This window comes from Petaurus breviceps, unplaced genomic scaffold (genome assembly GCF_028583685.1).
Source record: "Petaurus breviceps papuanus isolate PSGF00001 unplaced genomic scaffold, PetGlider_PUasm1.0 184, whole genome shotgun sequence".
Taxonomy (NCBI): Eukaryota; Metazoa; Chordata; class Mammalia; order Diprotodontia; family Petauridae; genus Petaurus; species Petaurus breviceps.
In genome coordinates this window covers 12,611,390-12,631,877 of record NW_027185793.1, presented here as the reverse complement: position 1 = coordinate 12,631,877, position 20,488 = coordinate 12,611,390, and the positions used below count along the sequence as shown (strand labels likewise).

The 20,488-nt window shown below is 35.5% G+C and overlaps 1 protein-coding gene across 1 annotated transcript in view; it reads right to left on the bottom strand.

The window, feature by feature from the left end:
* Positions 1-20,488, bottom strand: part of MAN2A1 (mannosidase alpha class 2A member 1) — a 236,724-nt gene that overhangs the window by 59,603 nt on the left and 156,633 nt on the right. The window contains exon 13 of the mRNA XM_069088155.1: positions 500-665. Within this exon, the coding sequence (XP_068944256.1) occupies positions 500-665 (166 nt within the window). The remainder of the gene's footprint in view (positions 1-499; positions 666-20,488) is intronic.

Below are 20,488 nucleotides of genomic sequence, written 5' to 3'. Positions count from 1 at the left end.
CATGATTTTAACAGTTTAAGAAGGCTTTCTTTTCTAATTCATTAACCTTTATTGTAAAAGCTGAATTAATATTATCCAGAAATATTGAACATAGATTACATGAATTATTAAAACCCACAATACTAAGAACTCAAAACATCTGAAACCAAGATAATAAAATATGACATTATACATCACATGTGAATCACTAGTAATTTTAACTTTAACTATATCATGCATGGTAAAAAAAAAAGCTAATAATATCAATTATTTACACATATAAACAAAATATAGCCAATAGTGTATAATATTGCCTACATTTTATTTAATGTAAAAAAGTAAACTGAAATATCAATTACATAAGGCATTGTTCCCAGGCAATGAATCAAAGATTTAAAATTCCACAATCTTGGTCTCTAAAGAGCTAACAATATAGTAGGGGAGATACAATATACATGAAAGTAATAACAAAACAAAACAGAATTATAAATGTATGAGAGGTACAAAGAAGTTAACATACCTGATATGCTTCATTTGAAATTGTATTAGGTCCCTCCCAAACAGCACTAATTTGACTTAAGACAGGTTTTCCTGAATCTGTGAGTACTTTAACTTTTGATGAACTCACATAGACTGAAACCACAGAGTGCCGCTCTTGTTCAAAAGGATTATAGATCACAAGATACCTGAAAAATAGTTGCAATTATTTTAAAAAAATATTCCAGCTTTAAAAAAAATTTTTGATGTAACTTCTCTTGTGGTGAACAGGGCACTAATTAATAGATAAGTAATAAAATTTTATAATTAAAGTATTCTGGAAGAATGTCTGAAAAATCAAAAGTTAAATCCTGTACCCATGATCACCTTTCTGCCATGCCAAGTTAAGCAGTTAGGTGGCACAGTGGATAGAATCCTGGACTTGGAGGGCAGAAGACCAGAATTTGAATCCTGCCTCAGTCACTTCCTAGCTGTGTGACTGGTCAAATTACAACCTGTTTCAGTTTCGTTTCCTGATCTGTAAAATGGGGAAAATAAAAGACCCCACTTCACAGAGTTGTTATAAAGATAAAATCAAATGAGATAATGTATGTACAACATTTTATACACCTTAAAGTAATGTAAATAGTAGTTATTTCTATGCTTATTATATCACTTTGCTGGAGCACCCTTTGAACAGAACTTTCAAATTCCTGGAGGAGATAATGACACACAGCTTTAAAAGTCATACTCTAGAACTGTTACCTTCATTACTGAGAATCTGCTGTCTTCTTAACTCTAGCCTCTTCAACCATACTCCTACCATGTCTTGTTACTGCCAAAACTTCTGAACCCAGACCTTGAAAGTCTACAGAACTTGGAGAAGCAAGGCCATCCAGCTTTGGAATTCCCCTCCAGTGGCAGGCTGCCCCCTCCATCTAACCAGCACCACACCACCAATGATGCTGTTATGCCAGCCTCCTACCAAGCTGTACTTTTTCTTCAAAGCTGTATACTTACAAGTCACATGTATTTATGAGCATATATAAGTACATCATGAAAATTATTCTTTATTAAAGTGATTTAGTTCTGGAACAAACATACCTCAACAAATTATCTACTCATTTATCATCATGATGTTAGGTTGCTAAATTTATCAAGAATCTGTGTTTTTAAGCAATGATTTCTCTGCATGGGAAGAATAATAGAAATCTAATTTGTCAGCATAATGTTATTACATTTTAAAATAATTTCATGTAAATTTATTAAAGTTAATATAATGAAAGAAAGAACTGTAAAGACAACATAAACTTAAAATAATTTGTTACAATTTTCTTATCTAAATGAAATACATACACATATATATATATACACATTTAAATAAATTTTTTTCCTAGATGAAATCAATCACAGAATAAGCGAAACAAAACAGAAAACCACCTTGAACTCTGTAAAAAATTAAGCAAAACAGTATTTTTAAAATGGTTATGAATGACTAGCTATATTCCTGTATCATCCAATTACTTAATGCTAAAAGAAGATAGTATGAAAACTTTGAGAAGTTAACAGCAGTGTTGAGCACTGTTCTGTTGTACTATAGCATTATAGTAATACAGCATAGTTCTGTAGCATTGTGTTTATTACTAGTTCTGGAGCTCTTTTGATATTTTTTACAAAGCATGTATATTTTTTTAGTTCCACTTTTTCATCTCCACTTATTAGTTTTCTGATTCCTTATTGTATTCTCCAATGCAACATACATTACAAAGTAATAGCATTCCATTATATTTAAGGATACAATTACCCCTTCCAGACTGCAATTTTCTCCATTGCAGTTCTGATATACTGCGGGTCAGCCTAAGAAATTAAATGGGAATCTTGGGAGTGTTTTGTAGAAGTCACAGATGACACGTGAAGGCCAGCAGACAACACAGGAAAAGTTAAAAAACTCAGTAATGAACTAAATGTATAATATTGCCTCTGACCAAACACTTTATACTGTAAACACCCCATAAAAGAAAAAGGAAATTCAGACTTCTCTAGTACAAAGGAAAAGCAAAAAAAAAAAATGTATGTGGATTTTCCAGATCACAGGGGCACTACTGAATCCTTAACCCCCCTGATGTGGAAGGGAAAAATATTCATTTGGCCTTTTCCTATCACTGCCATATAGCTTACTACCACTACTACTTCTTTTTGCTGTTACAAACAGCACTGCTATAAATAGTGCTGCAGAGATAGGCTCTTTATTCCTTATACAAAGAATATCATGAACCACTTCCTCTAGCTATACTGTATAATCGCGCGTAAATTTCTAAAATGGTTGAATTCAGTGTCACCAGCAATAAATTTATATACAGTTTTCATGAGCACTGAATCATTTTTTACAACCTTTGATATTTTGATGGATTTAAACTGATACCTCAGAGTTGTTTTAATTTTAATTTCTTTAGCTACACTTCTTCTGAAAATTTCCTAAACAGTATCTTTGGACAACTTATCTATCAGAGGATGACTCTTAAGTCTCTGGCATTATCTTGTAGTATCTAGTTTTTGTTGTCCATTGCACATCTTTTCTTCTTTTTCTGGATGCACTGTTTTATTTCTGCATGTATCTGTATCTATAGATAAATTTTCATAAAATCAAAACTGTCTTTTTTATGTCTTCTCTATGTGTTTAAATATGAGATTAGTTTAAAACTGTTTCCTTCTTCATAACCAAAAGCTATTGCCTTTTATTTTTTTGGCACTACAACTTTTCGCATTTGGATTGCTGATCATCAATTTCTGCAAACCTGATCCACAACTTTCCCAGGAGATTTTGCTGACTACCCCAGTAATCTGTCTTGGGGTCTACTTGAACACATGAAAATTCACAACCGAGCAATTGTCTTACTTTCTCAACCAAAACATAAAATAGGTTGTGAAATCTGGTTATTTTTACATTTCCAGTATCTTTCACATCAATTCTCTTCTCCACATACCATCAATATTCAGTTCTCATCAGCTGAACTACTGCAATAGCCTCCCTACTTCAAATTTCTCCTCGTTCCAATACATCTTCCACATAGCAACCAAAGTGAGTGATTTTCCTAAAGTCTAGGTATGCCCATGTCACTCTCCTACATTTTTAGTAAGACGCCCTATTGCCTTGAGGATCAAATATAATCACAACTCTCCTCTGTTTAGTTTTTAGAAGTGTTGTCCCAAGTTACCTTTTCTACTATATATGTGTGCGTGTTGTGTGTATATAGTTCTCTTTTTCACACTTTCAAGTCTAGTCAAACATGCCTTTTTTTCTATGCCTCACACATAAGGGTCCATCTCCTATGCATTTACTAGCTATTTCACTGATCAGTAACAAATAATTGTGATATTTACTACTCTATCATATTTGCCCCTTTTTTGCTTCCATTTGCTTTTCTATCTCTCCTTTTAAAAAATTTCCCTCGAGCTTTTGCTTTTCTTCACTTTTTATTCCTTTTGTGATTATTGATGTTATTGTCCAGTTCTGCAAAGCATTCCATTAGCATTTTGATTGGTTATCACATTAAACTTGAAGATTTTATAGCATTATATATTTTATTATACTTGCCCCATTAAAACATAAAAGTCCTACACAACTTTTGGAAAGTTAATACCAATATATTTAATTTTTAAAATTTGCAATATCCTTTTTCCTTCTATTTATTGTTTCTGGTTTTTGCTAGTCTTACATAAAAATGTCAAACAAAGATGCCTATGGATATATTTTCTATTTTGCTTCTCAGCTGAAGCAATTGTCCTGATTAGCCTTTTGCTCTTTCCAAAATTACCAATGATCTCTTAATTGCCTAATTTTATGTGTTTTCTCAGGTTTCCTCCTCCTCCACCTCAGCTGCGTTTGATATTACTGATCACCTACTTCCTGCGTCCTCTCACTTGGGTTTTCATGATTTTAGTTCTCTTCCTCCCTGTGTGACTGCTGCTTCAGTGTCCTTGGTTAATGCGTCTAAACCAAGCTCTCTGACTAGGTGTTCTGCAAAATTCTGTACTAGGACTTCATCTATTCCCTCTAGACACACTCCCTCAATAACCTCATTAGCTCTTAGAGATTTAACTATGATTTCTATACACCCAGCTCCACTCTCTCCCCTCAACTTCATCCTAACAGAACCATTAGATATTATAAACTGGCTATCAGGGAGGAATTAAAATCCAACATTCCCACAACTGAATGTTTTCTTTCTCACCTTACCTTCCACCCCACCAAAACTTCCCACCAACCAAAGGCATCAAAAGCATCAATCCGATTTTCCAATTTCATAACCTCAGCATTATCATCAACACACATCCATTCAGTAGTCAGATCTTGTTTTATAATTTTACATCTTTTGCACTGACCCCTTCTCTGTACTCACACAGAAAGCATCTTAATTCAAGCATTCATCCTATCTTAACTACATTATTGCAATAGTCTAATTGGTCTCCTTGTCTCAAGTCTCTCTTCAGAGTAGAACTCAAAAATTCATAAAATTCAAAATAAGAAAGCAAGAGACAAAAGTATGTGAGACATGAGTTTTTTTATTGTGCCCCTCCAAATGAAAACACTTTGAAGAGGTAATGTACAGAGATATTTAAAATAGTCACAGGTCTCCTAGAAGAATATGACAAATTAAAAAATGTGAATACCAAGCTGAAGGAAAATAGCAAGAAGGTCTTGAACTTTGAAGAATCTTCAACCAAATAATTCAAGATTACATCACAACTACAAGAAAGTAAAGAGCATAAAGATATTCCAAAAAGCCAAAGGGTGACTTCTTTGCAAACCAAAACAATATGCTGATAAACTAGATTTTTTTCACGCATAAATTGTTAATGAAAAATAACAGCCCTTCAACAGGAGGCATTCCTACCTACCCCTCCACCCCCTTTCCCCCCAAAGAATACAAGAACAGTTCATAACTATAATTATCAAGAAAGGAATAGGCAAAAATCCAACCATGCTCTAGTACATAAATAACATATATAATATGCATGATAAATGCAGAAAGGTGTTTATAGAATCCTAAGTAGTATTTGTTTTTAAGAATTGACTGAATCTAAGCCTACGGATTTTGATCCCTCTAGCAATTTCTTTGTCTTATACAAACTTGAAGAATAGATCTAAAACAAGAAGGACCCTCAGAGGACATCCAGTTTAACCTTTTCATTTTTGAAAGGAGGAAACTGAGGTCCAGGGAGGTCAAATAACTTGTCCAATATCAAAGTAATGATCAGGAGTAGGATATAAATATAGACATTCTGATATCAACATTAGTATTTCTTTGTATTCTACCTTGTTCAATTGCTTTTTCTGAAAAATGAATTTGGTTTACATATTTCCTGTTATAAATCATGCCTGTTAAAACTCCATATTTAAATCTTATTAACATATTCTTTGTGTCCCTATTCTCCAGAAAACCACTCTTATTAATTAAATAATTAATTTAATTAATAATAAAGTCATTTAATTAATAATTAATTATTAAATTAGTTAATAATTAATAATAATAAATAATAATAAATTAATAAATCAATTTAATTAATAATAAATAATTAAATAAATTAAAAATTATACAACATTCAGATTCTTTTTTTAGTTCTTTCCATGTAAGCAGTTTTAAACATGGTGTATATTGCTTTCCTGGTTCTATTTACTTCATTCTGCATCATTTCTTATAAATCCATGCTTCTCTAGCTTAATAGTAATCATTTATATACATGTTCAGCTATTTCCTAACTAATTAGCATTTACTTGCTTTTCACTTCTTTAAAAAGTCTTTTAAGAATATGTCTAATATAGTCCCTTTCTGTCTTTTATCTTCTTAGGAAAAATACCAAGTCAAGGGATCTGTGTATGTCAAAGGGTAAAGAGAACTGACTTTTTAAAAAAGTACACTTACAAGGTATTATGGGACAGCTAGGGAACACAAGGGATGGAGTGCCAATCCTGGAGTCATTTTCCTGAATTCAAATCCAGCCTCAGATACTAGATTGTGACACTGGGCAAGTCACTTTACCTTGTCTGCCTGTTTCCTCATGTGTAAAATGAGCTGGTGAATAAAACAGCAAAGCACTCTAGTATTTTTGCCAAGAAAACCCCAAATGGGGTCATGAAGAGTTAGACACGACTGAAATAACAATACAAAATACAGGGGTCAATTCATAGCTCCACCAACATAATCCAAGCTCTTCCTTCTGCTGTCCCTTAAACATCATTATATACTCTTGTATCTTATTTGGCAGTTTTCAGAGTGTTAAGTTGAAACCTTAAAGTTGTTTGTATTTGCATTTCTTTCATTATCAAGGGTTTGTCATCATTTTTCATGTGACTGTTAATCATTTGCAATTCCTCCTTGAAGAATTCTTTTTTCATGTCATTTGATATTGACCACAGACTATTTCTTAGTCTTATGTTAGTTTCCTATCTTAGATATCAGAAATCTTTGTGCATCCTATATATTTAATGTTGTATTCCTACTGCCATTATTATTAATACCTGAGCCTCCATTTGAGTCTCCTTTAGTTCAAATTTTCCTTACTAATTATTTACTGTGTCTATAAAGGAAATATTTAGGATCTTTAACTTTCTACACTGAGTAGCTCTTCATATGCTAGAGCAATTGTTTCAAACTCAAATAGAAACGAGGGCTAATTATACTTAAGAATCCCTGTAGGTCACATATAGTTTTTTTAAATTTTCTTTCATTTTTTTTAATTTATGGAATAAAGAATTTCCATAACATAGTATAATAAAAAGATGACTGCACATGAAATTGAAAATTATGTACAACTTGCTATTCTTTTTTTTAAATTAAAAAAAATTCTTTTAACATGTGTACTTTTATTTGAACTGATCTTAAGTCAGTGTACAGGTAAAGCTCCTCCCCTTCCCCAACTACTGGCACCAATCTCAAAACTGGCAGGGAGACTACATAAGTCCTCATTCACATCTACATTGGGGCAGGGAGGGAATTTAGGGGGCCATTCAATATGGCTGACAATTCAAAAAAAAGGAACAAGTATTAAGGAGAAGATAAAAAAGTCTTTTTTTTTTTTTTTTTAGGATTACATAATTTACATGTAAAGCAATACCTTCCCCCCTCCCAATCTGGATCTTTTTTTACATTGCTCCTTTGCTCTAGCAGAGGACAGCCTTCACAGAGGCTTGTAACTCTGTAACAATGCATTGTACAATATTTGGAATGACTATTAAAAAAAAAAAGTACAATCAGAGTCCTGAAGACACATGGTAGAACTTTGGGGATGCTTGTCTCCAACACACTTAGACTGCTCATCACCTGTACCCTTCCAGTTTTTAAATCCTGAGTTGAGCAAAAAAAAAAGTTAATTAAGCCATGCCAATCTCATCTATTTTTTGGGCAATTATCAAAACATCATGCCACACCCTTTGACAAAAAAACAAACCCACAAAGAGTCCACTTAGAAGCATTTCTGGTGGACAATACAGGGCCCAGATTCATCATACTCCTGTTTGGGGATCCACATGTGCTGGAAGGTGGAAAGATATGGCAGGATGCAGTCTCCAGTCCTGACAGAGTATTTGCACTAAGGTGGGACAATGATCTTGATTTTCATTGTGCTGGGAGATAGGGCTCTAATCTCCTTCTGCATCCTGTCAGCAATGCCGGGGTACATGGTACCACCTGACAATATGGTGTTGGCATACAAATTCTTACGGATGTCAACATCACACTTCATGAATGATTTGAAGGTAGTTTCATGGATTCCAGAGGATTCCATACCTAAGAAAAATGGTTGGAAGAGAGCTTCTGGGCATAGAAACCTCTCATTGCCAATGGTGATAACCTGACCATCAGGGAGCTCATAGCTCTTTTCCAGAGAGGAGCTGGATGCAGCAGTGGCCATCTCCTGCTCAAAGTCTAGAGCGATGTAACACAGCTTCTCCTTGATGTGACACATGATTTCCCTCTCAGCTGTGGTGGTAAAACTGTACCCTCTCTCAGTCATGATCTTCATGAGGTAGTCCGTCAGATCATGGCCAGCCAGATCCAGATGGAAGATGGAGTGGGGAAGGGCATAACCTTCATAGATGGGCATAGTGTGGGTCAAACCATCACCAGAGTCCATCACAATACCAGTGGTACGACCAGAGGCATACAGGGATAGCATAGCCTGGATGGCAATGTACATGGCTGGGGTATTGAAGGTCTCAAACATAATCTGAATCACCTTTTCTCTGTTGGCTTTGGGGTTCAGGGGGATTCTGTGAGCAGCACAGGGTGCTCTTCAGGGGCTACATGGAGCTCACTGTACAAAGTATGATGCCAGATCTTCTCCATGTCATCCCAGTTGGTGACAATACCATGTTCAATGGGGTACTTCATGGTCAGAATAACTCTCTTGCTCTGGGCCTCATCCCCCACATTCTTTCTGGTCCATACCCACCATCAGACCCTGATGTTTGGGACACCCAACAGTCCGAGGGGCATCGTCTCCTGCAAAGCCAACTTTGCACATTCCAGAGCAGTTGTCAACAACAAGAGCAGCAACATCACCATCCATGGCAAACTGTGAGGTGGCAAGTTTAAACCCTTAAGAGAGAGAGGAGGTGGTGCTGCACCTAGAGTTGGGGGAGGGAGGCAAGTGCACCCTGGGTGGAAGAGCTCCCAATTCACAACTTGCTATTCTTTTAAAATGTGTACTAAAGTGATTGTGTAAATCCACTCCCCCCCAATCTAGAGATGATTCAAAATGTATTGCTGTGTTGTGATTTAAATAAATGATTTAAAAATCATTTTATTAAATATTCCTCAATTACATTTTAATGTGGTTCAGGTTGTACTCAGAGGTGTTGCTACAATGTCTGACACCTCTATGCTAGAGTATTATCAATTTTTATAAAGGTCCGATATTTACTTTTTCTCCATGTGGAGGAACTCAAGTTTTTCAACATTCTGTTCAAGTCCTTCACTTCCTTCATTTAATTTTCTGTTACATTTGTGCAGCTTTAAGGACGTATTAAAATAATTTACTATTAAGTCCTTATTGTTATTTTTGCATTTCAGTTAATTTCCTCTTTATGTACTTACTTTCTATTCCATTCCATGAAAGCATATTTAATATGTGTATATATTTAACATATTTAACAAATGTATAGATAATATATATATTTATTTATATGTATAATTGTATATATTCAGAGAACCATCCATACATGCACTGAGTACATCCTTGATAAAGGCAATATAGTAATGGATTTGTTTTTACAGAAAATATTGGATCAAATCCCACCTGAGACGCTTAGTAGCTGTTTGACTATCCATTGATCTTTTTAAAATAATTTTTGATTGAGTTAATAAGCATCATACAAGCCATAAATTCTCAAACAAGTTGTTTCTCATTGATACATCAAAATTATTCAAGATTCCTTAAAAGATATAACAAATAATCTTGTTTCAATGATCTTCTGATCATAAATCTCAGGTGAGCCAATGACACAAATGCTAATGTTCAGTGAAATGTCCAAGTTGAAGGATTCCATATGGATGGAGAATTGCACTTAATAATCTTATTTATGGATAATAGTGCATTAATTCTATAAAACCCCAGAAAACTGCATAGCCTCTTGGGAAAGAACTATAATCATTCAAAAGAACAAGGCCTAATCATCCATACAAGGGAAAAACAACCACCATTAGATGAAGAATGCCTACTGCCCAGATTATGGCATACAGATGGACAACTTTTAGAGCTCGTCCATCAGTATATCTGGGACAAACAGTACAAATGGACAATGAATTGGGCTTAAAATTAAATAGGAGACGCAAGAGGCCTCAGGAAATTGCAAAGTTCCTTGAATGACCACCTCAGAAATAAAGTTTTTTTTTTTAAAGCAATCAGGGTTAAGTAACTTGCTCAAGGTTACACAGCCAGTTATTTCTGGGTGTGGTGCTAAGGATCTGTGCCTGAATTCGATATCAGGTCATCGCGACACTGGAGCCGGTGCTCTTACTCGCTGAGCCACCTGGCCGCCCCTAAGCAATTGGGGTTAAGTAACTTGCTCAAGGTTACACGGCCAGGTGTTTCTGGGTGGGTGCTAAGTGTCTGAGCCCGGGATTCGATCTCCAGGTCTTCTCAACACTGGAGCCGGTGCTCTTACTCGCTGTGCTACCTGGCCACCCCTAGAAATAAAGTTTTTAATACCAATACGCTATCAGAGTTGTCTTCCAGAGCTGGAAGACAAACAGTACTTGAAGAATTAAAAATAAGCACCTCAAGAGAGCAATAGAAGGGTGCAGGGTGGATGCAAACAAGGCTAGAACCATGTAACAAATGTGGAACAGGGAAAAACTGAAGTAAAGGATGCTAACAGGAAATGCAAGAAAGAAAAGGAAGATGGGCTGGTCACATGGCAAAGGTAAAGAATAATAGGTGGAAAAATTAAATGCTCCACTCATATCCTCATAATATTATGATTTGAGGAAGGTCCCCCTGTGGTAAACTTATGAGAGTCATGGAAAAAGTCACATAAAACTGGAAGGCACAGATAAGTTATAATACATTTCGTAAGCAAAAAAAAAAAAATTAACATCTTTTAAAAACCAATATTCTGGATTTTCCTTAAATCATGAATATCTGTTCTAAAATCTGGGTCTTTTAAGTTATCACAATATTCAAAAAATTTTCTGAACTATAGCTAGTATAACTATTATCTTCTTAGTCATGGACAGTATACGTCTCTCAATAAAACTGAAAACTCAGGGCGACGAGGTGGCATAGTGGCACCTGCCCTGGAGCCAGGAGGACCTGAGTTCAAATACAACCTCAGACACTTAACCCTTACTAGCCCTGTGACCTTGGACAAGTGGCTTAAACCTAATTGCCCTGCCTTCTCCCCTCCAAAAAGCAAATAAATAAAATTTAAAACTCTATGAGGTTTATTTGGAGGGGGGGGGTAGTTGCAGGGGTAGCTGCCATTTCATACTACTTTGAGATGATTTAAAAAGTTAAGCTTGTTATCATCCTTTAAAAACCAAATCTAACAAATGCACATCAGCAACCAAAGGCACTGGAATTCTGTGCAGCACAGAAGGTTCTTAAACTTTGCTATGTCAGAGACCCCCTGGGCATTCTGGTGAAGCCTACAGAATCCTCAGAATAATTTTTTAATGCATAAAATAAAAATATAGGGCAAAAAAACCACAATCGCTTCGAAATAGTTTATCAAAACATTTTTGAAATACAAATTTCAAGGCACCAAGTTAACCTTAATTTGAGACTGATTTTTTTTTCTTTTCCAAAGCATAACAACATTTAAAATATATCAGTAAAACCATTTATTACAGAAAAGCAGTTGGCACAAGATTGTTTGGTCTTGGATCCTAAGCAAGTTCCAAAATAACTTCCTTATAAAAAGTCTGTGTCTTTTACATAATCTACAGTATATGTATCTCAAGGTTATGATAAGAAATTTGTATATGTTCAAATTTTAATAAAAATGACAACACTTATCATTAATAATACATCTTGATCCAATATACTAAATATGGCTATCACTGATTAAATCATAATTGAATTCATATTGCACAAAATAATACATCTGAAATAGAAATGTCTAATACAATTAAAATAGTGGAGGAAAAATTCTTTCAAAATACTGGTGTGTATATACATATGTATATATCATGTATACACACACACACATATATATCATAACCAACTACATAGGCAAGACCAAAAAAAAAAAGATGGGGAAATATGAAACAAAATTGGAAGACATCTTCTCAATATACCTAGTATAACAAAGAAGCTATAAAGTAAAAATTACCTTGGAAAAGCAATTAGAATCCATAAGTAAGCATAAAAATACTTTTAAAACATTATCTGAAGATATTTTGCAACTGCAACACTGAAAAGATTTTTTCAAATGTATTAATGCTATTTTATATTTGTATTAAGAGGCAGCAGGGCATAATGGATAAAGTTCATCATTAAATAACTAACATGGCACAGACACTCACACACTAAACACTCTTACTCCCTCTTATTCCAAAGTGACCAATGAACAAACATTTATTAAGGACTTTATATATGTTTGACTCTGTGGATAAAAAGACAAAACAGGCCTTGTCCTCAAAGGAGTTTACATGCAATATGAGAGAGAGAGAGAATGAATGTGTGTTTATGTATACAAGTATAAATGTATGTAAAAAAGATAGGGAAAAAAAAAAAACAAAGTAACCCAGACAGGGAATATTCTAGCCCAGGAAAAGTCTCATGTAGAAGGCTGGCACTCAAACTGAGTCATGAAGAAAAACTGGAATTCCAAGTGCAAATGTGAAAATGGGGTGATTTACTGGCATGGGGAGAGTCAAAGCAAAATCACAGAGATAGAGCATTTATCCACATATGAAAAACATCAAGAATGCCAATATGGCTGGGCCAGTATAGTAAAGACAAGATAGGGCCAGATTCCAAATACATTTAAATGCCAAACACAAAAATCTATATTTGATCTAAGAGGCCATAGGGAGAGTCACTCAAGTTTAGTTTAGTGAGTAAAGGATTATATGGCCAGACCTGGAGAGGTGAAAGACTTGAGGCAGGAAGAATAATCAGAGAGCCCTTAAAAACCTTTGAGTCATATAAACAAGATAAAGGAACTGTCACTTTAAGTCATAGGACCTCACATCTCTCCAAAACTGAAATTATATGCCAAAGTTAAAACAACTCCAGCTCTCTCCATGGTCTAGGACACCCAGAAGCCAAAAGAATGTCTAAAAACAAAACAATGTTTCCATCCCCCCCCAAAAAAATTAACTTACTTACTGACCCCTGAGCACACTCAGCATCCATTCCTAACCCCCTAAGCTTTAGTAAAGAAGCTCTACCAGCTGACCCAAACCCATTCTTACAACCCAGTCATCCCTCTATCTTTCCGATACCATGAAGATCCTGGCTCCAGGCTATGGGAATCTGTATTCTCTCCATGGATACAGATTTAGCCATTACACAACTCTGTAGGTAGTCTTTGAGAGTGACTGTGGATGAAAAATTCTTCATACTGAAATCTACCTCATTAAGAAACTTTTATAAACTCAGCTGGGCTGGTACATACATACATTCTAGAGCCAGGTTTGATTTCAAATTCTTCATAAACTTTATAAGTTAACCTATGGACAAAGGCTTGAAGAACTTAGAGCCACTTTCTGTCATGATCACACATTAAACTGGCACTACATGAAAGATATATTTAAAATATTCCCAAATATACCTTCTTTCTACTTGATTTTATTATTAGAAACCAATCACCAAGTAAATAACAATGGCACTATGCTTTAAAAATGAAATTTCATATTCATTCACTAAATAGTTTTTATGTATTAATTAAATGACCAAATTCCAAAACCTTAATGTCTTGCTTTCTTTTCTTTAGATGATTTGCCTCAACCATTTTAAGTAACTAAAATGATACACATAAACGAAGCCTAAGCTATTTAGCTCCCAAATGACCAAATGACAATCTCTTTAGAGATGAAAGCCTAAACTCAAATTAAGTCTATGAAAAAATGAGAAACCAATAGTTTTTAAAAGGACAGATAGACTAACAAACAAGGTTTTGACTTTATTTCCAAAAGGAAACACCAGAAAATAATACATCTAATCTAGAAGACTGTCCTTCAAGCATGATTTGTTGCAAACTTTGTGTAAGGTGAACAACTGTGAACTGTTGCTTAGTAGTGTAGAAATAGTCCACTGCCTCCATTCCTTCTATTAGAAATACTAAGAAAGTATTTTTAATTTATATAATTTAATTATAATTTAGTCCGAAGCTTCTGAACTAATTTGGAAAAAAACAAAACAAAACAGTATCTTGCTCCTCTCTTTCTGATTAGTCCTGGAAGGATTTTTCCCCAGAAAAAATTAGGGGAGAATTGAGAAAAGAAGACCAATTAGAAAGCCATTGTAATAATCCAGATGAGACATGGCAAAGGCTTGAACTTAGGTGTTAATACTGTGAGAGAAACAGATCAATGAGAGATGTCTTTCTGACTCTCAAGACTCTGTCACAATGACTCATCTTGTCTTCTCATTCTTTAATATCCCTCCACCATTCCAACTCACTACTGGTGAGTTCCTTCCAGAGGCCTCCATTTTGAGAACAGATCCAGGTCAGTCATGCTTCATTCTCCTCCTAGCCATGAGGGAAGTTCAACTCTCTGGGGTCTGCTGTCATAACTGTAAGCAGGTACCTTCTGTCCTTCCTCCTAGCTCTACACCACAGCTTTCAGTTCCTGTGTGTGTGTAATAGTAGACATAAGCAACTTGAAGGCAAGGACTGTCTTTCTTTTTGTTTGCATCTGTATCTACAGAGCTTGACAGAGTGCCTGGTACACAGGAAGTAATTCTAAGTAAGGTTTGTCGCCTATCTACTATTCCAATAAGGGTAAAGGATCTTGTTCCCTACACTCTGAAGGGATTGGGGTAATGATCCACCTGAATGAAGAAGTTATTGATTACTTCAATTAATGGAAATTTACGTAGCATTAAGCAGATGAAAAGGAAAAATATTGAAAAGAGCAGTAAAAGAGAAATTGGATGGTTTTAAGAAAATGATTCTTTAAGGGTATGCAGCAAATTAAGCTACCACTATTTTGAGGAAGCAAACTGTTAAACTAAATTTTTGCCCTGGGCTTTTATAATTATATTTTATCATATTGTGAAATTCTGTCTACTGTACAGGAATGACATAACTCTGAAATAGTTTGGGTTAGAAAGAGATTTTCAGTCATGGACTAGCTCTATTCATCTTTTGTTTCCTTCATTCTCTCTTCTGCACCCTACCTTTGCCACACTCTTTCTCTTTTTAGAAGAAATGCTTATGGGGCAGCTAGGTGGCACAGTGAATAGAGCACCGGCCCTGGAGCCAGGAGGTTCTGAGTTCAAATCCAGCCTCAGACACTTAACACAAAAACTAGCCATGTGACCTTGAGCAAGTCACTTAACCCTAAATGCCTTCTAAAAAAGGCAAAAAAAATTAAAAAAATTAAAAAGAAGAAATGCTTAGATTTGGAATGATCATAAATTAATTTTAAAAAATTGTTTCTTCCAGTCTTATACCTATGACACATTTTAGGAACCCTATTCTACAGTGTCCTTCATAAAGAAACATAAGACAAAAAAATATTTTATTCCAACAATTTTTTAAATGTCCAAATGGCAGAATAGTGTCACCATAAAATGTTTCCATTCACCATCCATGGAATGGAAAATTACATGATTCTGGTAATACAAGTTTGTAACGATCATTTTGTCAGTGACAGGATGTATAATAATCTTCCTTTGTGGCAAAAAGTACTTGAGTAAAGTATACACTGAAACAATATGAATATGGGCTATGTGGTCTAATAAGATTCACATGATAAACGTAAACCAGCTGGTAAATATCATATTACAAATCTTTATAGAACTACAAATATCATACGCAGAGAAATTAGCTAATTTTGACAAATTCTTTTTACTTAATTAAAAGAAAAACCCTTAAAATAACAGTCTGTCAGTCACTAAGTCATTTGTCAAGAGGCTACTATGTGCAAGACACTATACTAAATGCTATAGATACAAAGGTAAAAGATAGTCCCTTGCTCTGAGAAGCTCATTCAAATGGAGGGAACAACAGGCAAACATCAATGTACCAACACAATCTATACTAGATAAACTGGAGACAATCAACAAAGGGAAGATACTAGTCATAAGGGGAATCAGGAAAAACTCCTCACAGGGTGAGACTTAAGCTGAGACCTGAAGTGAAACCAGAGAAGTTGGGAGGCAGCATGAGAAAAGAGAGAGTCCCAGGCCATGCAGAGTTGGATGACGGAGAACCTAGTGTAAGAACAGCAAGGAGGCCAGGGGCTGCTGGACCAGGGAGTATTCAAGTTTATGTGTGAAGGAGGGGAAGGGGGTTAATGTGTAAGAAGCCTGAAAAAGACTGAAAGGGGTCATGTTATAAAAGGGCTTTAAAAGACAAACATGGTTTTATATTTGATCCTTGAGGCAATAAGGTTAGTTGAACGGGGCGAAAGGGAGGAAGGCAATATGATATGGTCAAATCTGCTCTTTAGGAAGGTCCATTTGATAGCATAGTGAAGAATGGACTGGAGTGGGAATGGACCTGAGATAGGGAGACTGACTAGCAGGCTACTGCTGATTCAGGTGTGAGGTAACGAAGGCCTGAACTAGGGTAGAAGCAGTGGCAGGAGAGAAAGAGGTATATAAAGGAAATGTTATAAAGGTATACATGGGGCTGAAATGAGATACTGTAAAAGCTTTGCTATTTGACATAATGCAGAAATGGGGATGAGAACAAGGAAAAAATAATCTGCCTAATTCAGACTAAATCCATGTTGCCCTATAAAATTTTCTCCCTACACTATCATCTGTAGTTCTCTTAACGAAGACCTATAAGAAATAGTCAAATTGTCCAGGATTTTCTGATCAACTATGACTTAGGACATATGCCGTGACCTCCTGGTGTGCATGCACACACACACCCACACCTCTTTGAAAAAAGAACAGCATTTATCAAGCCATAGTTCTGGACTGGACATTATGATTATTATACCCACAGGAGAATAAAATGAGAGTTTAACCACTTTTTACTTTAACCCTATGAGGAAGAGATCTAACATTCTCTCTACAAACAGCAGGAACAAATCCACAACCATCCTATGGCAATTTTATTATAACTTATTTTAGGTAGGGAATGTGAGTTATGAAAATAAGCATTTGTATCATAAAGAAATCTACAGATCTAGTCTTTCTCCTAAGCTTCAGGTCCTATCACCAACTGCTTATGAGTTATTTCATATCAGATGTCTCACAACATTAAAGACTCAAAATGTTCAAAAGAGGACTCATTACCTTCTACCCAAAATGTCTTCTAAACTTCCCTATTTCCATCAAGGATACCGCCTTTTAAAAAAAAAATTAATTTACTTTTAGTTTACAACATTCAGTCCCACAATCCCTTGAGTTCCAAGATTTCTCCCTGTCCCTCTCCCTCCCTAACCCTCCCCCCACTCCATGGCGGCATGCAATTTGAAAGAGGTTCTAAAAATATCTTCACATTAAACATTAGTCAAGTGCAAAAGAGGAATTATAACCTATGGAATGAATAATGAGAAAGAAAAAAACAAAAACGAGAGCAAGTAGTTTGCTTCGATCTGCATTCAGACTCTGTAGTTCTTTCTTTGGATGTGGACGTCCCTTTCCATCAGGAGTCTTTTGGAGTTGTCTTATATGTCGCATTGCTGAGAGGAGCCCAGTCCATCAAATTCAGTCATCACAGATATGACGTATCTCTAATTTTGTACAAAGTTCTCCTGGTTCTGCTCTCCTCAGTCAGCAAGAGATACCACCTTCTAATTCAATTGCACACCCTATGACTTTCTTTACTCCTTACTTTTCCTCATACCACGTATCTGCCTTGTCTTATCAGTTCTACCTCCAAAACATTTTTTACATATATCCCTTTCCCTCCACTCACAAGGCACCAAGATACTTCAGAGCTTCATCAATTCTCACCTGAATTACTGTAATAGCCTCCTAATCGACCTCCCTTCCTCAAATCCTCTTTGACCCATCCTTCACAAGGCAGTTAAAGTGATTTTCCTAAAGCACAAGTCTGACGATATCATTTTCCTTTTCAAATTCTACTGACTCCATATTACCTCTATGAACAAAATGCAAAAGCAAGTTTATCATTTAAAGCCCATCACAGCTTGGCTCCAACTACCTTCCCAAGCTAAATTATGCATTACTGCCCTTCATATACTCTACATTTTAGTTAAATCAGCCCTCAGCTGTTGTTCATACACAACATCCTTTCATTCCATGTCCTTGCACAGACTGTGACCCATGCTCAATATATTCCCTCCTCACTTCTGCCTTTCAGACTCTTTAGTAATCCTTCAAATCTCATATCAAATATTTTCTCCTAGCTGAGGCATTACCTGATCATGGCCAGTTGCTATACCCACACACCCATTCTCTTGCATTTACTTTTTACACATTCTGTACACATTTTATACACACACACACACACATATTTGTATTTGTGTGTGTGTATATATATACACACACACATATATATATATACATACACACACGCACATATATATGTATTGTTTTCCCCAACAGAAGAACATGGGTTTCTTGAGGGCAGGGAATGTTTAATTTTTCTCACTATATCCTCAGTGCCTAGGCTCCAAAACTCTTGATTGATTAGCTAGAGGTTTTAATTGTTGCAGTGCCAAATACATCTTTATACCACCCTCTCAAGCCAAAAGAAACAACAATGATCAAACAACCAATAAATACACATCATTAAGCACCATGTATGCCAAACATTGGATTCAAAGATAAAAATTTAAAGACAAAAAATTAAACAATCACTGCTCTCAAGGAGTTTACATTCTATTAGGAGAAAAAACATGTATCTAATATATGTAATATAGTATAAATATAAAAATAATAAATACAGTAAAAAAAAAAAGACATAGAACCCTCTAGAGTCACTAGGCTTTGTGTAGGTCGTATTGAGTTGAATTTGGAAGCAAGAGGTTCCATGAGATCTAAGTGAGCAGGGAGAACACTTTAAGTATTCAAAACAGAGGAACCCAAGGGGGAAGCAGAGTGTCATGGGTAAGGAACAGAGAGAAGGTCAATTTAGCCAGATCAAACTAGTGATGTACAATAAGGCTGAAAAGATGTTGAAGGAGAGGCACGCTGTGTGAAGGGCTTCAAAATTCAAACACAGGAGTATATGTTTAATATCAGGGTTAACTAGGAGCCACCAGAGTTCCCTGAATTGAGGAGTAACATGGTCAAAACTGCACTTAAGGAAAATCACTGTTAGTTCTGTGGAGGACTGCCTGCATTAGGGAGAGAATAGAGGCAGCAAAACCAATTAAAGACATAGCAAGAGCTTCAGGCATGAGATGCGGAAGGCATGATCTAAGGTTTTATGAGCAGTGAGAAGGGGATACATGAAAGAAAATTTGTGAGGACAGAAAAAGAAAAATATGAATAGGATACACCAGGTAACTATAAGGAGTCAAGGATGAAGAACTTTAAAGTCAAGAAAAATGCCAAGTCGATAAACATGGGAGACTAGAAGGATGGTGATGTCCTCAACAAAACAGAGTTGGGTAGTGATAAAGCCAAAAGGTGAGGGATAGATGCACCATGTGAACCACTTACAATTCTCTCTCTCTCTCTGTGTCACACACACTCACACACACACACACACACACACACACACACACACACTCTCTCTCTCTCTCTCTCTCTCTCTCTCTCTCTCTCTCTCTCTCTTCCTTGCCCGCCCCATTCCCTCCCTCAGTCTGTCCATCCATTTGTCTCCATTTAATTGCTGAATTAAAGGAATTCTGTGAGAATTCAGGGATTTCCTACAAAGGAATTGAGAGGCAGGGAGGCATATTTGATGTTTTCCAAAGCAGATGCCTATTTCAAAATACACTAAGAAGTCTCTTTTCTCTCATCAGGTATGCACCAAGAGAGACAAAGAGTAAGATCTAAAGAGATTTTTTATTTGCAATGTTTAGAAATATAAAAAGATATCAATTTGTAGTTTCAAATGCAGTTAAAAAACAGAAATTATTTCTGAACACTGAAAAAAAGTTAGGTCTAAGTAATTTAAATATTTATAAGGGCAATGTAACAGTGCTCACATTGATTCAATATCTCACTTAACATTTATCTCACTCACATTTTAAAAAAAAAACCTTTAAACTAAGACTGAAAAGCTCAGTAATGCAACAAATTTTTATACCAAAAAGTATGCCCACATAAGACAACTTTTTAAGTCTGATTAATGTAAAACCCCAACATAATAAAAAATAGACATTATTGGCTGACATCAAGTTTAGAGACATTGCTTTTAACATATCTATTAATACAGAAGGATTTTCTCTAACCAAAATATTAGGCAATTTTCCCTAAGACT